We start from the raw sequence: 17,936 nt of genomic DNA, 5'->3' as shown, positions 1-17,936 counted from the left end.
ATTACTCTTGTTTTAGTTCATGTTCATCATATAACCCCTTTCTTTTTTTAAAACCATATCCATTCTGTTGAGTTGACTCAGTCTTAACCATCTCAGACAAAATTCCATTGTCTTCTACATACCTCAGTTTTTATTTCTTCTTTTTGAACATTAATTTTCTTACCAAATTTCTCTTTGGTTTCCTTTACTGGTTGCTTGGTTTGCAGATTTATAACATTGGGGAGAAGTTACAACAGTGTCCCAATTCTTTCTCAGCTACTGCTCCCTTCTTATGCCTATCAACTCTTTTTAACTGCAGTCTGTACTTTTTAAATATAGCCCATGATCAGTGGCATCTGATACAAACAACAAAATACTTTATTTACATTGCTGTATATAAAGAGAGAACTGTATATATAGAACAGAAATATAAGCCTACTTAAATTATGCACTTCCATAGCAATGACATGCTTATCAGTTAATAACACAGGATCGAAATAAGTCCTGTAACATAATAAACAGTTTGTTGTGTATGTTACTGCTGTCAAATTAAGCAGTGACAACTCTTTATAATGTTAGATGTAACTGTCATATAGAATAAACAAGGAATTGACAGATTAGGGAGTCTACATTGCATGCTTTTTTTAAATTTCTAAGATCATATTTATATATGTCTGTGACAAGTGTTCATGTAATTATGTAAATTACATATTTTGACAATTGGCATGTGAAGGTAGAATATACAAAATGTGTAAGACTGCAAAATAATCCAATGTTTCATGTCAAATTAGACAGTTTTATGTGCAGCACATTGACTCCAAACTAAAATTATTTGGTTAAAACACTGTTGAATATATATAAATAAAATAGAAAGAAACTTCCACATGGGAAAAATATATTAAAAACAAAGATTCCAAGACTTACCAAGCGGGAAAGCGCCGGCAGACAGGCACATGAACAAAACACACAAACACACACACAGAATTACTAGCTTTCGCAACCGATGGTCGCTTCTTCAGGAAGGAGAGGGAAAGACGAAAGGATGTGGGTTTTAAGGGAGAGGGTAAGGAGTCATTCCAATCCCGGGAGCGGAAAGACTTCCCTTAGGGGAAAAAAAGGACAGGTGTACACACACACACACACACACACACACACACACACACACACACACACACACACATCCATCCGCACATACACAGACACAAGCAGACATATTTAAAGGCAAAGAGTAAGGGCAGAGATGTCAGTCGAGGCGGAAGTACAGAGGCAAAGAAGTTGTTGAAAGACAGGTGAGGTATGAGCGGCGGCAACTTGAAATTAGCGGAGGTTGAGGCCTGGCGGGTATCGAGAAGAGAGGATATACTGAAGGGCGAGTTCCCATCTCCGGAGTTCGGATAGGTTGGTGTTGGTGGGAAGTATCCAGATAACTTGGACGGTGTAACACTGTGACAAGATGTGCTGGCCATGCATCAAGGCATGTTTAGCCACAGGGTGATCCTCATTACCAACAAACACTGTCTGCCTGTGTCCATTCATGCGAATGGACAGTTTGTTGCTGGTCATTCCCACATAGAAAGCGTCACAGTGCAGGCAGGTCAGTTGGTAAATCACGTGGGTGCTTTCACACGTGGCTCTCCCTTTGATCGTGTACACCTTCCGGGTTACAGGAAGGGAGTAGGTGGTGGTGGGAGGGTGCATAGGACAGGTTTTACACCGGGGGCGGTTGCAAGGGTAGGAGCCAGAGGGTAGGGAAGGTGGTTTGGGGATTTCATAGGGATGAACCAAGAGGTTACGAAGGTTAGGTGGACGGCGGAAAGACACTCTTGGTGGAGTGGGGAGGATTTCATGAAGGATGGATCTCATTTCGGGGCAGGATTTTAGGAAGTCTTATCCCTGCTGGAGAGCCACATTCAAGGTCTGATCCAGTCCCGGGAAGTATTCTGTCACAAGTGGGGCACTTTTGGGGTTCTTCTGTGAGAGGTTCTGGGTTTGAGGGGATGAGGAGGTGGCTTTGGTTATCTGCTTCTGTACCAGGTTGGGAGGGTAGTTGCGGGATGCGAAAGCTGTTTTCAGGTTGTTGGTGTAATGGTCGAGGGATTCAGGACGGGAGCAGATTCGTTTGCCACGAAGGCCTAGGCTGTAGGGAAGGGACCGTTTGATATGGAATGGGTGGCAGCTGTCATAATGGAGGTACTGTTGCTTGTTGGTGGGTTTGATGTGGACGGATGTGTGCAGCTGGCCATTGGACAGATGGAGGTCAACGTCTAGGAAAGTGGCATGGGATTTGGAGTAGGACCAGGTGAATTTGATGGAACCAAAGGAGTTGAGGTTGGAGAGGAAATTCTGTAGTTGTTCTTCACTGTGAGTCCAGATCATGAAGATGTCATCAATAAATCTGTACCAAACTTTGGGTTGGCAGGCTTGGGTAACCAAGAAGGCTTCCTCTAAGCGACCCATAAATAGGTTGGCATACGAGGGGGCCATCCTGGTACCCATGGCTGTTCCCTTTAATTGTTGGTATGTCTGGCCTTCAAAAGTGAAGAAGTTGTGGGTCAGGATGAAGCTGGCTAAGGTGACGAGGAAAGAGGTTTTAGGTAGGGTGGCAGGTGATCGGCGTGAAAGGAAGTGCTCCATTGCAGCGAGGCCCTGGACGTGCGGGATATTCGTGTATAGGGAAGTGGCATCAATGGTTACAAGGATGGTTTCCGGGGCTAACAGACTGGATACGGATTCCAGGCGTTCGAGAAAGTGGTTGGTGTCTTTGATGAAGGATGGGAGACTGCATGTAATGGGTTGAAGGTGTTGATCTACGTAGGCAGAGATACGTTCTGTGGGGGCTTGGTAACCAGCTACAATGGGGCGGCCAGGATGTTTAGGTTTGTGGATTTTAGGAAGTAGGTAGAAGGTAGGAGTGCGAGGTGTCGGTGGGGTGAGGAGTTTGATGGAGTCAGGTGAAAGGTTTTGTAGGGGGCCTAAGTTTCTGAGGATTCCTTGAAGCTCCGCCAGGACATCAGGAATGGGATGTCCAGGCGGAGCTTCAAGGAATCCTCAGAACCTTAGGCCCCCTACAAAACCTTTCACCTGACTCCATCAAACTCCTCACCCCACCGACACCTCGCACTCCTACCTTCTACCTACTTCCTAAAATCCACAAACCTAAACATCCTGGCCGCCCCATTGTAGCTGGTTACCAAGCCCCCACAGAACGTATCTCTGCCTACGTAGATCAACACCTTCAACCCATTACATGCAGTCTCCCATCCTTCATCAAAGACACCAACCACTTTCTCGAACGCCTGGAATCCGTATCCAGTCTGTTACCCCCGGAAACCATCCTTGTAACCATTGATGCCACTTCCCTATACACGAATATCCCGCACGTCCAGGGCCTCGCTGCAATGGAGCACTTCCTTTCACGCCGATCACTTGCCACCCTACCTAAAACCTCTTTCCTCGTCACCTTAGCCAGCTTCATCCTGACCCACAACTTCTTCACTTTTGAAGGCCAGACATACCAACAATTAAATGGAACAGCCATGGGTACCAGGATGCCCCCCTCATATGCCAACCTATTTATGGGTCGCTTAGAGGAAGCCTTCTTGGTTACCCAAGCCTGCCAACCCAAAGTTTGGTACAGATTTATTGATGACATCTTCATGATCTGGACTCACAGTGAAGAACAACTACAGAATTTCCTCTCCAACCTCAACTTCTTTGGTTCCATCAGATTCACCTGGTCCTACTCCAAATCCCATGCCACTTTCCTAGACGTTGACCTCCATCTGTCCAATGGCCAGCTGCACACATCCGTCCACATCAAACCCACCAACAAGCAACAGTACCTCCATTATGACAGCTGCCACCCATTCCATATCAAACGGTCCCTTCCCTACAGCCTAGGCCTTCGTGGCAAATGAATCTGCTCCCGTCCTGAATCCCTCGACCATTACACAAACAACCTGAAAACAGCTTTCGCATCCCGCAACTACCCTCCCAACCTGGTACAGAAGCAGATAACCAGAGCCACCTCCTCATCCCCTCAAACCCAGAACCTCTCACAGAAGAACGCCAAAAGTGCCCCACTTGTGACAGAATACTTCCCGGGACTGGATCAGACCTTGAATGTGGCTCTCCAGCAGGGATACGACTTCCTAAAATCCTGCCCCGAAATGAGATCCATCCTTCATGAAATCCTCCCCACTCCACCAAGAGTGTCTTTCCGCCGTCCACCTAACCTTCGTAACCTCTTGGTTCATCCCTATGAAATCCCCAAACCACCTTCCCTACCCTCTGGCTCCTACCCTTGCAACCGCCCCCGGTGTAAAACCTGTCCTATGCACCCTCCCACCACCACCTACTCCCTTCCTGTAACCCAGAAGGTGTACACGATCAAAGGGAGAGCCACGTGTGAAAGCACCCACGTGGTTTACCAACTGACCTGCCTGCACTGTGACGCTTTCTATGTGGGAATGACCAGCAACAAACTGTCCATTTGCATGAATGGACACAGGCAGACAGTGTTTGTTGGTAATGAGGATCACCCTGTGGCTAAACATGCCTTGATGCATGGCCAGCACATCTTGGCACAGTGTTACACCGTCCGAGTTATCTGGATACTTCCCACCAACACCAACCTATCCGAACTCCGGAGATGGGAACTCGCCCTTCAGTATATCCTCTCTTCTTGATAGCCGCCAGGCCTCAACCTCCGCTAATTTCAAGTTGCCGCCGCTCATACCTCACCTGTCTTTCAACAACTTCTTTGCCTCTGTACTTCCGCCTCGACTGACATCTCTGCCCTTACTCTTTGCCTTTAAATATGTCTGCTTGTGTCTGTATATGTGCGAATGGATATGTGTGTGTGTGTGTGTGTGTGTGTGTGTGTGTGTGTGTGTGTGTGTGCGAGTGTACACCTGTCCTTTTTTTCCCCTAAGGGAAGTCTTTCCGCTCCCGGGATTGGAATGACTCCTTACCCTCTCCCTTAAAACCCACATCCTTTCGTCTTTCCCTCTCCTTCCTGGAATCTTTGTTTTTAATATATTTTTCCCATGTGGAAGTTTCTTTCTATATATATATATATATATATATATATATATATATATATATATATATATATATATAGAGAGAGAGAGAGAGAGAGAGAGAGAGAGAGAGAGAGAGAGAAACTTCCACATGGGAAAAATATATTAAAAACAAAGACTTACCAAGCGGGCACAATGAATAAAACACACACACAGAATTTCGAGCTTTCGCAACCGGCGGCTGCTTCGTCAGGAAAGAGGGAAGGAAAAGGAAAGATGAAAGGATGTGGGTTTTAAGGGAGAGGATAAGGAGTCATTCCAATCACGGGAGCGGGAAGACTTACCTTAGGGGGGAAAAGGATAGGTATATACTCGCGCGCACACACATACACGCATATCCATCCATACATACACAGACACATTTAAAGGCAAAGAGTATGGGCAGAGATGTAGGTTAAGGTGGAAGTATGGAGGCAAAGATGATGTTGAATGACAGGTGAGGGATGAGTGGTGGCAACTTGAAATTAGCGGAGATTGAGGCCTGGTGGATAACGAGCGTTTCGTCACAGGGTTATTTGGTAACCGTGATAGCGTTACGGAGATGTTTAGCAAACTCAAGTGGCAGACTCTGCAAGAGAGGCGCTCTGCATCACAGTGTAGCTTGCTCTCCAGGCTTCGAGAGGGTGCATTTCTGGATGAGGTATTGAATATACTGCTTCCCCCTACTTATACCTCCCGTGGAGATCACGAACGTAAAATTAGAGAGATTGGAGCGCGCACGGAGGCTTTCAGACAGTCGTTCTTCCCGCTAACCATACGCGACTGGAACAGGAAATGGAGGTAATGACAGTGGCACGTAAAGTGCCCTCCGCCACACACTGTTGGGTGGCTTGCGGAGTATGAATGTAGATGCAGATGTAGATATTAACTGGATTTCGTCCCCTGCAATGTTTTCATGTTCCCAAAACTGAAGAGATGTATGAAGGGATGAAGATTTTTAATGATTGAGGAAATAAAAATTGCATCATTGGAAGTACTCAAGGCTGTACCAAAAAGCACTTATGAGAAGTGCTTTGAGGATTGGAAGAAGTGTTGGCACAAGTGTATTTTATCTGACGGGGATTACTTTGATGGGGGCAACATGAATATTGATGAATAAATAAATAAATATTTTTTCATAAAAATATAAAGTCACCTTACTTTTTGAACACACCTCGTAGATGTACTACCTAAAGCGACATATTAAAATTTGTCGAACAATGGAAAATCCAGGACCGAATCATGATAATATTATTAAAAGGGTAGATTAAAACACGTGGGCGCACCGCGCGTGCATGCGCGCGCGCAAAGTGTCTGTGGCCACTGAGGCTAGTGCTATCAGGGGGGACAGAAGGATAGCAGGGCAGGTGTAGGGTAGGGTGTTTCTGGGAGCATGCATGGACGTGGTGCGCAGGGTAGGGCTGCTAAGTGCAGTTGGGAGAGTTGAGGGGATGAGAAGAGGAAAAGGAGTCAAGTAGAGTAGGGGAAGAAAGAGAGAGACGAATGGGTGCAATGGTGGAATTAGAAGGCTGTGTAGTGCTAGAGGGTGATATTTGTGTGCAGGACAGGGACTAATAAGGTTGAGGCCTGGGGGGTTATGGGAACAAAGGCTATATTGCAAGGAGAGTTCCGACCTGTGCAGTCCAGAGAAGCTGTTGTTGGGAAAGATCCAGATGTCAAAGGCTGTGAAGCAGTCATTGAAGTGAAGTGAAGCACCTTGTGTTGGGCAGCATGTCCAGTAGCTGGATAAGCGAGCTGTCTGTTGGCAACAGTTTGCAAGCAGATGGCTTGTTGGTTGTAATGCCCATGTAGAATGTAGCAAATTTGTTGGAGTTTAGTTTGTAGATCACATGACTGCTTTCACAGATAGCCCTTCCTTTGAAGGGATAAGTGATGCTTCTGACCGAACTGTAATAGGTGATGGCAGGAGAATGTATGGGGCAGGTCTTGCGTCTAGGTCTATTACAGAAATATGAGCCATGAGGTAAGAGGCTAGGAGCAGAGATAAATGGGGATGGACAAGGATATTGTGTGGACTCGGTGGGTGGCAGACAACCTCTGTGGGAGTTCTGGGAAGGGTAATGGGTAGGATACTCATTTCAGGGCACAGCGAGATGTAGTCGAAACCCAGCACAGAATGTGATTCCGTTGCTCGAGTCCTGGGTGATGGTCATCAGCGGAGAGCTCTTTTGTGGGTGGATGGTGAGAATGTAGTAAGCATCTGGAGAGATGCGGTGTGGGAGATCTGTTTCTGTTAGAGGGGGTTATTTCACCCTGTGAAGGTCTCAGACTTTAAGGAGATGGGACCTGGATAAACTGACTAAACCAGAGGTTGTACAGAGTTTCAGGGAGAGCATAAGGGAACAATTGACAGCAATGAGGGAAAGAAGTACAGCAGAAGAAGAATGGGTAGCTCTGAGGGATGAAGTAGTGAAGGCAACAGAGGATCAAGTAGGTAAAAAGACGAGGGCTAGTAGAACTTCTTGGGTAACAGAAGAAATATTGAATATAATTTATGAAAGGAGAAAATATAAAAATGCAGTAAATGAAGAGGCAAAAAGGAATACAAACATCTCAAAAATGAGACCGACAGGAAGTGCAAAATTGCTAAGCAGGGATGGCTAGAGGACAAATGTAAGGATGTAGAGGCTTATCTCACTAGGGGTAAGATAGATACAGCCTACAAGAAAATTAAAGAGACTCTTGGAGAATTTTAAGAGAACCACTTGTATGAATTTCAAAAGCTCAGATGGAAACCCAATTCTAAGCAAAGAAGGGAAAGCAGAAAGGTGGAAGGAGTATATAGAGGGTCTATACAAGGGCGATGTACTTGAGGACAATGTTATGGAAATGGAAGAGGATGTAGATGAAGATGAAATGGGAGATATGATACTGCGTGAAGAGTTTGACAGAGCACTGAAAGACCTAAGTTGAAACAAGGCCCAGGGAGTAGACAACATTCCATTAGAACTACTGACGGCCTTTGGAGAGCCAGCCCTAACAAAACTCTACCGTCTGGTGAGCAAGATGTACGAGACAGGCGAAATACCCTAAGAATTCAAGGAGAGTATAATAATTCTAATACCAAAGAAAGCAGGTGTTGACAGATGTGAAAATTACTGAACAATCAGTTTAATAAGTCACAGGTGCAAAATACTAACGCAAATTCTTTACAGACGAATGGAAAAACTGGTAGAAGCCGACCTCTGGGAAGATCAGTTTGGATTCCATAGAAATGTTGGAACACGTGATTCAATACTGACCTTACGACTTATCTTAGAAGAAATATTAAGGAAAGGCAAAGCTATGTTTCTAGCATTTGTAGACTGAGAGAAAGCTTTTGACCAGGTTGACTGGAATACTCTCTTTCAAATTCTAATGGTGGCGAGGGAAAAATACAGGGAGCAAAAGGCTGTTTACAATTTGTACAGAAACCAGATGCCAATTATAAGAGTTGAGAGGCATGAAAGGGAAGCAGTGGTTGGGAAGGGAGTGCGACAGGGTTGTAGCCTCTCCCGAATGTTATTCAATCTGTATATTGAGCAAGCAAAAAAGGAAACAAAAGAAAAGTTTGGACTAGGTATTAAAATCCATGGGGAAGAAATAAAAACTTTGAGGTTCGCCGATGACATTGTAATTCTCCTTTCAAGAGAATATAAGATGAACGTCAACAAAAGCAAAACTAGGAAAATTGAATGTAGTCGAATTACGAAGAAGGGACCGATTGGTAGGAAATGTTCTGAGGCATCAAGGGATCACAAATTTAGCATTGAAGGGCAGCATGGAGGGTAAAAATCGTAGAGGGAGACCAAGAGATGAATACACTAAGCAGATTCGGAAGGATGTAGGTTGCAGTAGGTACTGGGAGATGAAGAAACTTGCACAGGATAGGGTAGCATGGAGAGCTGCATCAAACCAGTCTCAGGACTGAAGACAACAACAACAACAACAACAACAAGTTAGAGGGGGTGATTTCACCCTGTGAAGGTCTCAGTGAGACCTTTGACATATTTGGGGAGGGAATGATCATAACTACAGATGTGATAGCCATGGGTGGCTAGGCTGTATGGAAGTGCCTTCTTGTTCTGGAACAGGTGTCAACTGTTGGAGGGTGGAGGTATTGCTGGTGGTTGATAGATTGATACAGGCGAAGGTACTGATATAGCTATCACTGAGTGAGGTGGTCAGCATCAAGAAAGATGCCTTGTTGGGTTGAGAAGGACAAGGGATGTGAATGGTGGATGTTGAGATCCTGGAGGAATATGGACAGCTTGTCCACACAGACAGCTGGACATTCAGTTGCTGAAGACACAGCCCAACACAATGTGCATCGCTTGAGTGACAACTTCACAGCTTATGCCTTTTACATCCTACCAACACCACCTTTTTCTCAACTGCACAGGTGGGAACTCTCCATGAAGTATATCCTATATTACCATAACCCCCTGGCCTCAAACTATGCCAGTCCCTGTCACTCACCTACCTATCCCACTCCAGCACTTCACAGCCTTCTACTCAGCAACACACCCACTTCTCTCTCTCTCTCTCTCTTTCTTTCTTTTATCCCCTATCTGCTTCTCTCCTTTCCCCTTTACCCCTCAGTCATACCTACCAAATGCACCTTGCAGCCCTACCAAATTCACCTTGCAGCCGTACCATGTCCCCACCACACCCCTGCATGCTCCAACAAGCAGTACAGCAGCATTGTAGCACTGTACCCTCCCCACTGCCACACTGCTGACCCTCCCCCTCACTGCCCCAGCCTTGTCCTTACACCCAATTTCCAGATTGCTACTCCTATGAGGCACAGTTGCTTGCAGTCTGGCTTCAGTGGCCAGACAGTTGTAGAGTGTGTGTGTGTGTGTGTGTGTGTGTGTGTGTGTGTGTGCGCGCGCGCGCGCGCGCGCGGAAACCCAGTTCTAAGCGAAGAAGGGAAAGCAGAAAGGTGGAAGGAGTAAAAGAGAGAGAGAGAGAGAGAGAGAGAGAGAGAGAGAGAGAGAGAGAGAGAGAGAGAGTTGTGGTTGCATGAATATATGTGTATTTTTTTTAGTTTAGAAGAAGAACTTTCGAGCAAAAGCTCTCATCATTTTGTTAACCCCATCTCCTTTATGCGGGGAGTAGGAATATGTCCTTTTCATTATATGAAAAGTTGTGCCAGGCTGGAACTTGAACCTGGATTTTCCACTTATTGTAAGAGGTTGCCTTACCACTTAGGCTATGTGAGTACACTGCCTGAACTGACCCAAACTTTCGTATGTGATACACATCTCTATTTCTTCTCACAGGATTAGTAACTCATTTACCCACACTCGCACATCTCATGATTCCCATGCAGGTTTCAAGATCAAGATGACAAGAAGTCTCAGAGTGTATTTGTCAATTTTGTCACAGGACCATTGTCACGTTATATTGTATATTTATACTTGATGATGAACTACAGTTTCATATATTGGAATATGTGTAAATGTTCTATGTAAAGCGAAATGTGAAAAGTTGTACTGAACCAGGACTTAAACCTGGATTTCTAGTTGTGATGAAAGTGACAATTGTTGGTGGTTTCTAACTGTCTTGATTTCAAAACCTTCATGGGAATCACGAGATGTGCAAGTTTAGATAAATGAATTAATAAACTGTGAGAAGAAATGGGTAGGTGTGTGACATATGTAAGTTGGGTCTGTCTGAGGTACTCGCTCGTATAATGTAAATGGTAATGTGACGACAACTTGCAGTAAATGGGAAATGCGGGTTCAAGTTCCGGTCCATCACAAATTTACATTTGTTGATTTAGATAGTACAATTAAGTTGAATTTTGGGAATAAATTTCAACATTTTTTAGTATCTATATTTTGTTTCCTCAGATTCAAGATTTCATGTATTATCCAAGAAGTTTTGCTGGACATTTTCTCTTTGGCTACTTGATCCTCTGTTGCCTTCACTATTTCATCTCTCTGTACTAACCATTCATCTTTTATTGTGTTTCTTCCCCTGTTTGTCAGTAGTTACCTAATACTCCCCATGAATCTCTCAACAACTGCTGGTTCTCTTTATCTATACAGGTCCCATCTCCTTATTTCCTAGGTATCTGAATTTTTTTTAAATTTAATTTAATTTTTTTTTTTTTTTTCAGCTTGAATCTGCAGTTCATAACCTTGTGGTTAGAGTCCCCATCTGCCACTGGAAATGTTTCGCATTTAAAATTTGGTTTTAAAATATCTTTTCAAACCATTCTGGCATATCCAGATCTCTTTCACATCTGCAGAGCTAGTAGGCATATAAACTTGTACTACTGTGGTGGGTGTTGTCTTCATCTCTGTTTTGGCAACAATACTCCAACTATGCTGTTCATAGTAGCTTACCAGCATTCCTATTTTGTTGTTCATTATTAGGCCTACTCCTTTATTACCCATATTTCATTTTATCTTAATAGCCCTGTATTGACTTTATCAGAATTCCTGTTTTTTTCCCCCCTGACAACACACATTACTAATTCCCTCCATATCTAACTGCAGCTTATCCATTTCCCTCTTTAAATTCTGTAACCTACCTACCTACTTGCCTGATGACAGGATCTAAAATTGTATGTCCTGACTTGTAGAATGCCAATTTTTTCCCTTCTGATGACTACTACTTCCTGAATAGTCCCCAACCAGAGATCCGGATTGGGAGGGCTGTTCTACTGTCGGAATATTTTACTCGTTGAATGCCACCATCACTAGCAATACATTAGAACTCCATGTTCATGGATAAATAATGACCGCAGTGTCCCCTTGCTGCATACAGTATATAACTGTTTATATAATGGAAAGTCCAGGATGAAATAACAACAGTGTTGTGAAAAGTATAGATTGCTACTCACCATATAAAGGAGACATTGAGTGGCAGACAGGTGCAGTGGAAAGCCTTCTATACAGTTAAGCTGTAGGCCAAAAGGCCTTCTGGAGTGGAAACCCTCCCCCCCCCCCCCCCCCCCCCCCCCCACACACACACACACACACACACACACACACACACACAAACACACACACGATGAACATTTTCTCTGACTGCAATGACTAGACTGGAGGCACTGAATCACCTTTTGCGCCAGGGTTTTGACCGCCTTTTGTTGTGCCCTGAAATGAGAAATATCTTGCCCACTAGCCTTTCCACCCCTCCCACAGTGGTATTCCATCACCCACAAGTCTTACACACTATCCCTGTCTGTCCCTGCTGCAGCCCTGGTCCCAACCCCTTGCCTCATGGATCATGCCCTTGCAATAGACCTAGAGGCAAGACTTATCCCATACATCCTCCCCCAACCACCATCTCTGTTCCTGTCACAGTCATTACCTATTCCATCATCAAAGGCATGTGTACGTGTGAAAGCAGCTATGTGATCTCTGTATGTTTAGAGGGGATTGCTTGTCACTGTAGATGCAGTGAACTTGGGTGGCTGTATTGCAAGTAAGGGACATCTTGGAGTTAAATGGATGGCAGCTGTCAAAACAGAAGTACTGTTAGTGATTGCTAGGTTTGAGTTGGTCAGAGGTACTGATGGAGTCATCCATACAGTAGAGTCGACATAGCTTCGCATCTTATTGAGCTGAAGTTGACCAGTTGAAGCAAATGGGGGGAGATAATGTTGAGGTTCTGGAGGAATGTGGGTATATTTTCCTTACCATAAATCTAGATCATGAAGATGCTAAATCGTCCAGAAACAGATATTCCTCACCTTTCCTACTCGCTCGCCCACCATACCCAATGAAAGAAGTGCCAACCTAATACTTAGTACCAGTCAGGTTGGGAGCAACTGTATCACATTTTCCCTCATGGTTTCAGTTGCCTCACATTGTGTCCTGAAATGAGAAATATCCTCCTCTCCCCTCTCACAATTGTATTCCACCACCCACTGTAAGCAATATCCCTGTCCATCCCTACACCTAACACCTTGCCCTAGTCCTGTCATGGTTGTTTCCTGTTCCATCAGTGGCAGGGCCACCTGTGAAAGCAGGCATGTAGTCTACCAACTTCATGCATATACTCTGTAGCAGCCTTCATGGGCGTGGCCATTAAAAATCTATCTTTCCAGTTGAATGGCCACTGCTCAACTGTAGCCTAGAAACAATTGGACTACCCTGCTGCTGAGCATGCAGCACAACACAATACGCTCGACTTCAGTGCCTGCTTCACATCCCATGACATCTGTATTCTTCCCACCAACACTAGCTTTTCTGAATTGAGTAGTTAGGAATTATCTCTGCAACATCTCCTTCTTTTCCATAACCCCTTGGCCTCAGTCTTTGGTAGTTTCTGTCACCCCACCTGCCTTTATTCCCATCCCGTTTCCACTCCAGTTCAAAAACACCTTCTGCCCCATTCTCATCTGCTTAGCCCATTCCCTCTATCCCCACTCCCCCAGTAAAAGCACTTTCCTAATGGGGGTACCCAGCAGTTCACCAACCTGTCTCCACCACGTCCCTGCACACTATGGCAGGCACCATTACACCATCTTTTCTCATCCTTACACTGCTATACTTTCCTTCTCCCCCCCCCCCCCCCCCCTCTCTCTCTCTCTCTCTCTCTCTCTCGCTCTCTCTCTCTCTCTCTCTCTCTCTCTCTCTCTCTGGACTCGAATTCGGGAGGACGACGGTTCAATCCCGTCTCCGGCCATCCTGATTTAGGTTTTCCGTGATTTCCCTAAATCGCTTCAGGCAAATTCCGGGATGGTTCCTTTGAAAGGGCACGGCCGATTTCCTTCCCTCACCCGAGCTTGTGCTCCGTCTCTAATGACCTAGTTGTCGACGAGACAGTGAAATTTGGACAGTAGAAGTAGAAGTGAGGTTTTTAGGGGGGCTGAGAGTCATGTTTGGATAGCTCAGTGGATAGGTCACTTGTCCACATAAGGCTAAGGTCACAGGTTAGAGTCTCAGTCCAACATAAAATTTAGCAATGCCAAACTCTTTACAAATTTCCAAAGTTGATATGTGTTTTTCATCAGCTGCCATAAGCAGTACTATCTTCATGTTAAAAGAAATAGCTGTTTCTTTTTGTCCAGATTTCTCTGCCATTGCACATAAAAAATGACAATCATGAAACAGTTTTGCAACACAAATCATTGATTTCAACAAATTTTTCACATTCTTTGACACAATGACACAACTGTCATCAATTTTGAAAACTGAATTAATTGTTTTGATAATGGTGTTAGCCAGAAACAAGTGGCAACGTAACATAACAGTAACAACAAAAGAAGCCAGTGTATCTGGCTGATGTCATAGCAACAGAAGACAATTTCATTCGACATGTGGAATCTTTCCACGTTAAACAATTTTTGTTTCCTGTCAAAAGAAAACAAAATCTATGAAATTACATAGTATTTTGTTGAGCCCACAGTATTATTTCATATTAACTAAGTTTACTTAATGCTGTACTAGTATATAACATTTTCATTTATTTATTTGTATAATATGAGGATCATAGATCCAATTCTAATATATTGTATGGCTAATTGCTTCAGGTTGTTTGGCGGAAACTTGAAGAAGGTCCAGGTCAGCGAAGATAACGTGTTGAATATAATTCAGATGAAATCTCCTGTTGTTAATTGTAATTTGTATGCCTATGAGAGAGTATTTTGTTAATTATTTATTATTAAACCCAGTATTTTTGAGGCTGTCTGATGATGTTATTGACTTGTTGGATATTCAATCAGTAAAGAGCTAATGAAAAGTGGCAGTTGTCTCCATAATGACTGCAAGAAGTGGATGTATCTTAAGTGTTTCTTATATCCCACCACAGTATTTACAAGTTACAAACTGTACAGGGTTATTATATGAGATGTGACACATTTTAAGAGTTTGTATATAGTTTTAACTCATGTATGTGAATATTGTACCATAGTAAGTTATTTTTATATCTGTTATCTCTGTGCAGTACAATAATTACCACCCAGTCCTATTTTGTAAAATCCATTATAGAAGTCAGTGCCTCGTCACTTCTTATATATGTAAATTGACTATTTTTATAGTTCTGTTCTTTAACAGAAGTGCTCAGTCAGCACTTAGTGTGCCGAAGATATTTTTGTGAAATTATTAGAGAGATGTGTATTCTTGCCTTTCTGAATGAAATCTCTGTGAGACGTATGGACCAAATGCTATTAACCATTGCCTTTTAACAATAGTACAACTCTGAGAAAGTGATTTTTGCTTTCCAGAAGAAGGGTGTTAAGAAAGCTGCTATTGTCTTTGAGAGCATTCTGTGTTGAAAATTTATTCTTTATATGTCCAAAATATAAATATGATTGTTTATGAATATGCAGCAGTATTTTTTTCATTGTGTAAAACAAATGACTTCCACCTGAAACACAACATTCCCATTTTCTTTGTTTAAATTTATAACTTTTGTTGGTACTTCTGTTAGTGTGGCTAGTTTATTCCATTAATTTAAGAGGATGCTATTACCTGAAATACAGTGCAATAATTGTTCTACAGCAGCTGATAATCTTTACTGTAATTAAAATGTCTAAGACATGATACAGTATTTGACAGCAAGTTAAGAGTAATGAAAACTTCAGCCATAACTCCATTATCTTTTTAGCATGGCAAATTCAACCATTTCAATAAAGTGTAGTGCTTCAGTGATGTGTGCTGCTTTTGAGCTTGATGATACAAGATCCTATTGTGTCACAATGCCTGAGGAGATTGTGGAAACAAGGCAAGGAAATTGATCATTATCTGTTCAACACTACACGGTCAGGAGATGTCTTGGTTATCACAGAGTCTCCATTTTAACATGGCCGTTTTACTTTGGCCAATGCCCACGTGAAGACGATTGAGTGATTTGACCATTACTGGCTGTTTCCTGGGGGTAGCTCCTCACTGGGCGGTATCCAATCACTTTTAGCTCTTTCCTGCCAGTATTGAAGCCTCTCTTCTGCCTTTGGCATTACTAAGGGGCAGGTACTCAAGATGAAGCTTCTCTTGCTCCAAGGAGTAGAGCAACAGGTTCATGACCGTGAAGTGGGTCCATGTCATCAGAGTTGACTTTACTCCTTTTGGATTTCATTGTTACTGTCTGCCTAATATCAGGTGGAGCTGCTCTGGCCATAACCTGGGTCTTCCTGACTGGGTTAGCGCCAAACATCCTGTCACCAGGTGGAAAGATTGGTGAAGAGCAATATCAACCAGTTTCAAGTGGCAGGATATTCTCCTGCAGAGTAGCGCCAGGCTGGAGCCGACATCTGAAGTGCATGTGGGCTTGCTCCCAACTTTGGCCTTTCAGCTTTTAAAGATATTCTTTTGTGCAGCGACCTTCATTCCGATGCTGTCACAATGCTCCTTGAATGTCAGCCTACTATCAAGAGTAACCCTGAGGTTTTTAGGAGTAGAGCTGTGATTGAAAGTAGTTCCCAGCTACGACAGTTTTAACATGTAGTTAGCACATTTGTTAACAGATGGAAAGTGCTGACTTCTGTTTTGCTTGGATTTGTCTTCAGGCTGCTGCTGATGTAATACTTCCCCATTTTGTCAAGAGCAGGTGAAAGTTGTATTTCAATGACTTCAGGTGTCTTACGCTGGGTAGTGAGAGCCAGGTCATTGGCATATGTAAATGAGATGCAAGCCTTGTTACATATTTGGTCATTGGTGAACAGGTTAAATAGTATGGGAGTATGAAAGCTTCTTTGGGGTACCCTATTTTTGTTTTTTACCACCAAGTTTTGGTGTTTTGAAGACTAACATAGAATCTCCTGTTGCTGAGCAGCTCTTCAGTGATCTTCATAAAGCCATATTCTTTAGTTGTGTTTTACATGTTTGGAGAAGTTTCCTTACGTTTACTGTGACATAAGCTGCACTCTGGTCAAAAAAGGCAACACCGGTTTTCAAAACCGTCTTGACGCCATCCTCGATATGCTGGGTAGTATTCAATACTTGCCTATGGAAGACCACCCAGATCGGAAGCCAGCGTGTTCACTAAGAGCAGGATGAGATGGGCTAGAAGAATTCATTCAAATTGCATGAACGGATGGCAGAGTACAGATAATAGCTGAAAATTTTTCAGTTCATCTGGTGACTTTCTTGGTTTAATCAAAGTGGCAACATGAGCTTGTCTGCAGAGCTTCAGAATGTTGAACATTTGCAGGCATTTGTTGAATATTTGGCTGAGCCAGTCAGTACTCTTATGCTGAGGTGTTTCAGAGATTCTACATGTACACTGTCTACCCCAACAGCTTTGCCACCTTTCAGAGTTCAGATACCTTAAAGTGATTTCATCTGCTCTGATGGGCGAGCTGATAGTTTCCGATTTTATATCACCTGTTACCTTATCACTAGCCGTATGTTGATATCTGCTGCACTTCCCATTAAGTAGAAGTTGATGGCCAATTTCATTTACAGCGATGTTGCTAAATCGTACTGCTTCGTGAGGGTTTTGGTGTCATCAATTTGCACCACACAGCTGTGTGAGTGGAACATGTTCTCTGATTAGTGTGTCACACAACTCCCTCGTTCAATCAGAAAGTGTCTCTTCCTCAAAGATGTCTCAAAAATCAGCATATAGTAGTGCTTTGTCATCTTGTAACTCAGGTATGAGGCTGGTTCTGCAGCCCCTTGAGATGCTCCTACACACAGCTTTAAACAGGAGCGTGATGAATGCATCACAGATGTTTGGATTGGAATATATTTCCAACATTTTGTATTCAACCATTTTGCTGAAGTCATACCACTTGGCCTTTTTAAAGTTGAGTCTGCTTCTGAAATGTGCAACTTGAGGTTGCAAAACTTTTTGTGTGGTTTACATAACTATATTGTGTAGAGGGTATTGCTTGGAGAATTTGCTTTTTTATAATTTGATTGATGTCACAGCTGACAAACAGGAGATCAGTGTTGAAACTCTTCTTCCATTGTCAGCAACAGAATGTCTTCA

At 43.4% G+C, this 17,936-nt stretch overlaps 1 protein-coding gene across 1 annotated transcript in view; it reads left to right on the top strand.

The window, feature by feature from the left end:
* Positions 1 to 15,326, top strand: part of LOC126278071 (coiled-coil domain-containing protein 85C) — a 94,164-nt gene extending 78,838 nt beyond the window's left edge. The window contains exon 6 of the mRNA XM_049977902.1: positions 14,536 to 15,326. Coding sequence (XP_049833859.1) covers positions 14,536 to 14,580 — 45 coding nt within the window. The 3' untranslated portion in view covers positions 14,581 to 15,326. The remainder of the gene's footprint in view (positions 1 to 14,535) is intronic.
* Positions 15,327 to 17,936: the final 2,610 nt, after the last annotated feature.

The sequence above is a fragment of the Schistocerca gregaria genome, chromosome 6, assembly GCF_023897955.1.
Source record: "Schistocerca gregaria isolate iqSchGreg1 chromosome 6, iqSchGreg1.2, whole genome shotgun sequence".
Lineage (NCBI taxonomy): Eukaryota > Metazoa > Arthropoda > Insecta > Orthoptera > Acrididae > Schistocerca > Schistocerca gregaria.
The sequence above is the reverse complement of the archived record's forward strand: the minus strand, read 5'-3'. Positions and strand labels throughout refer to the sequence as shown.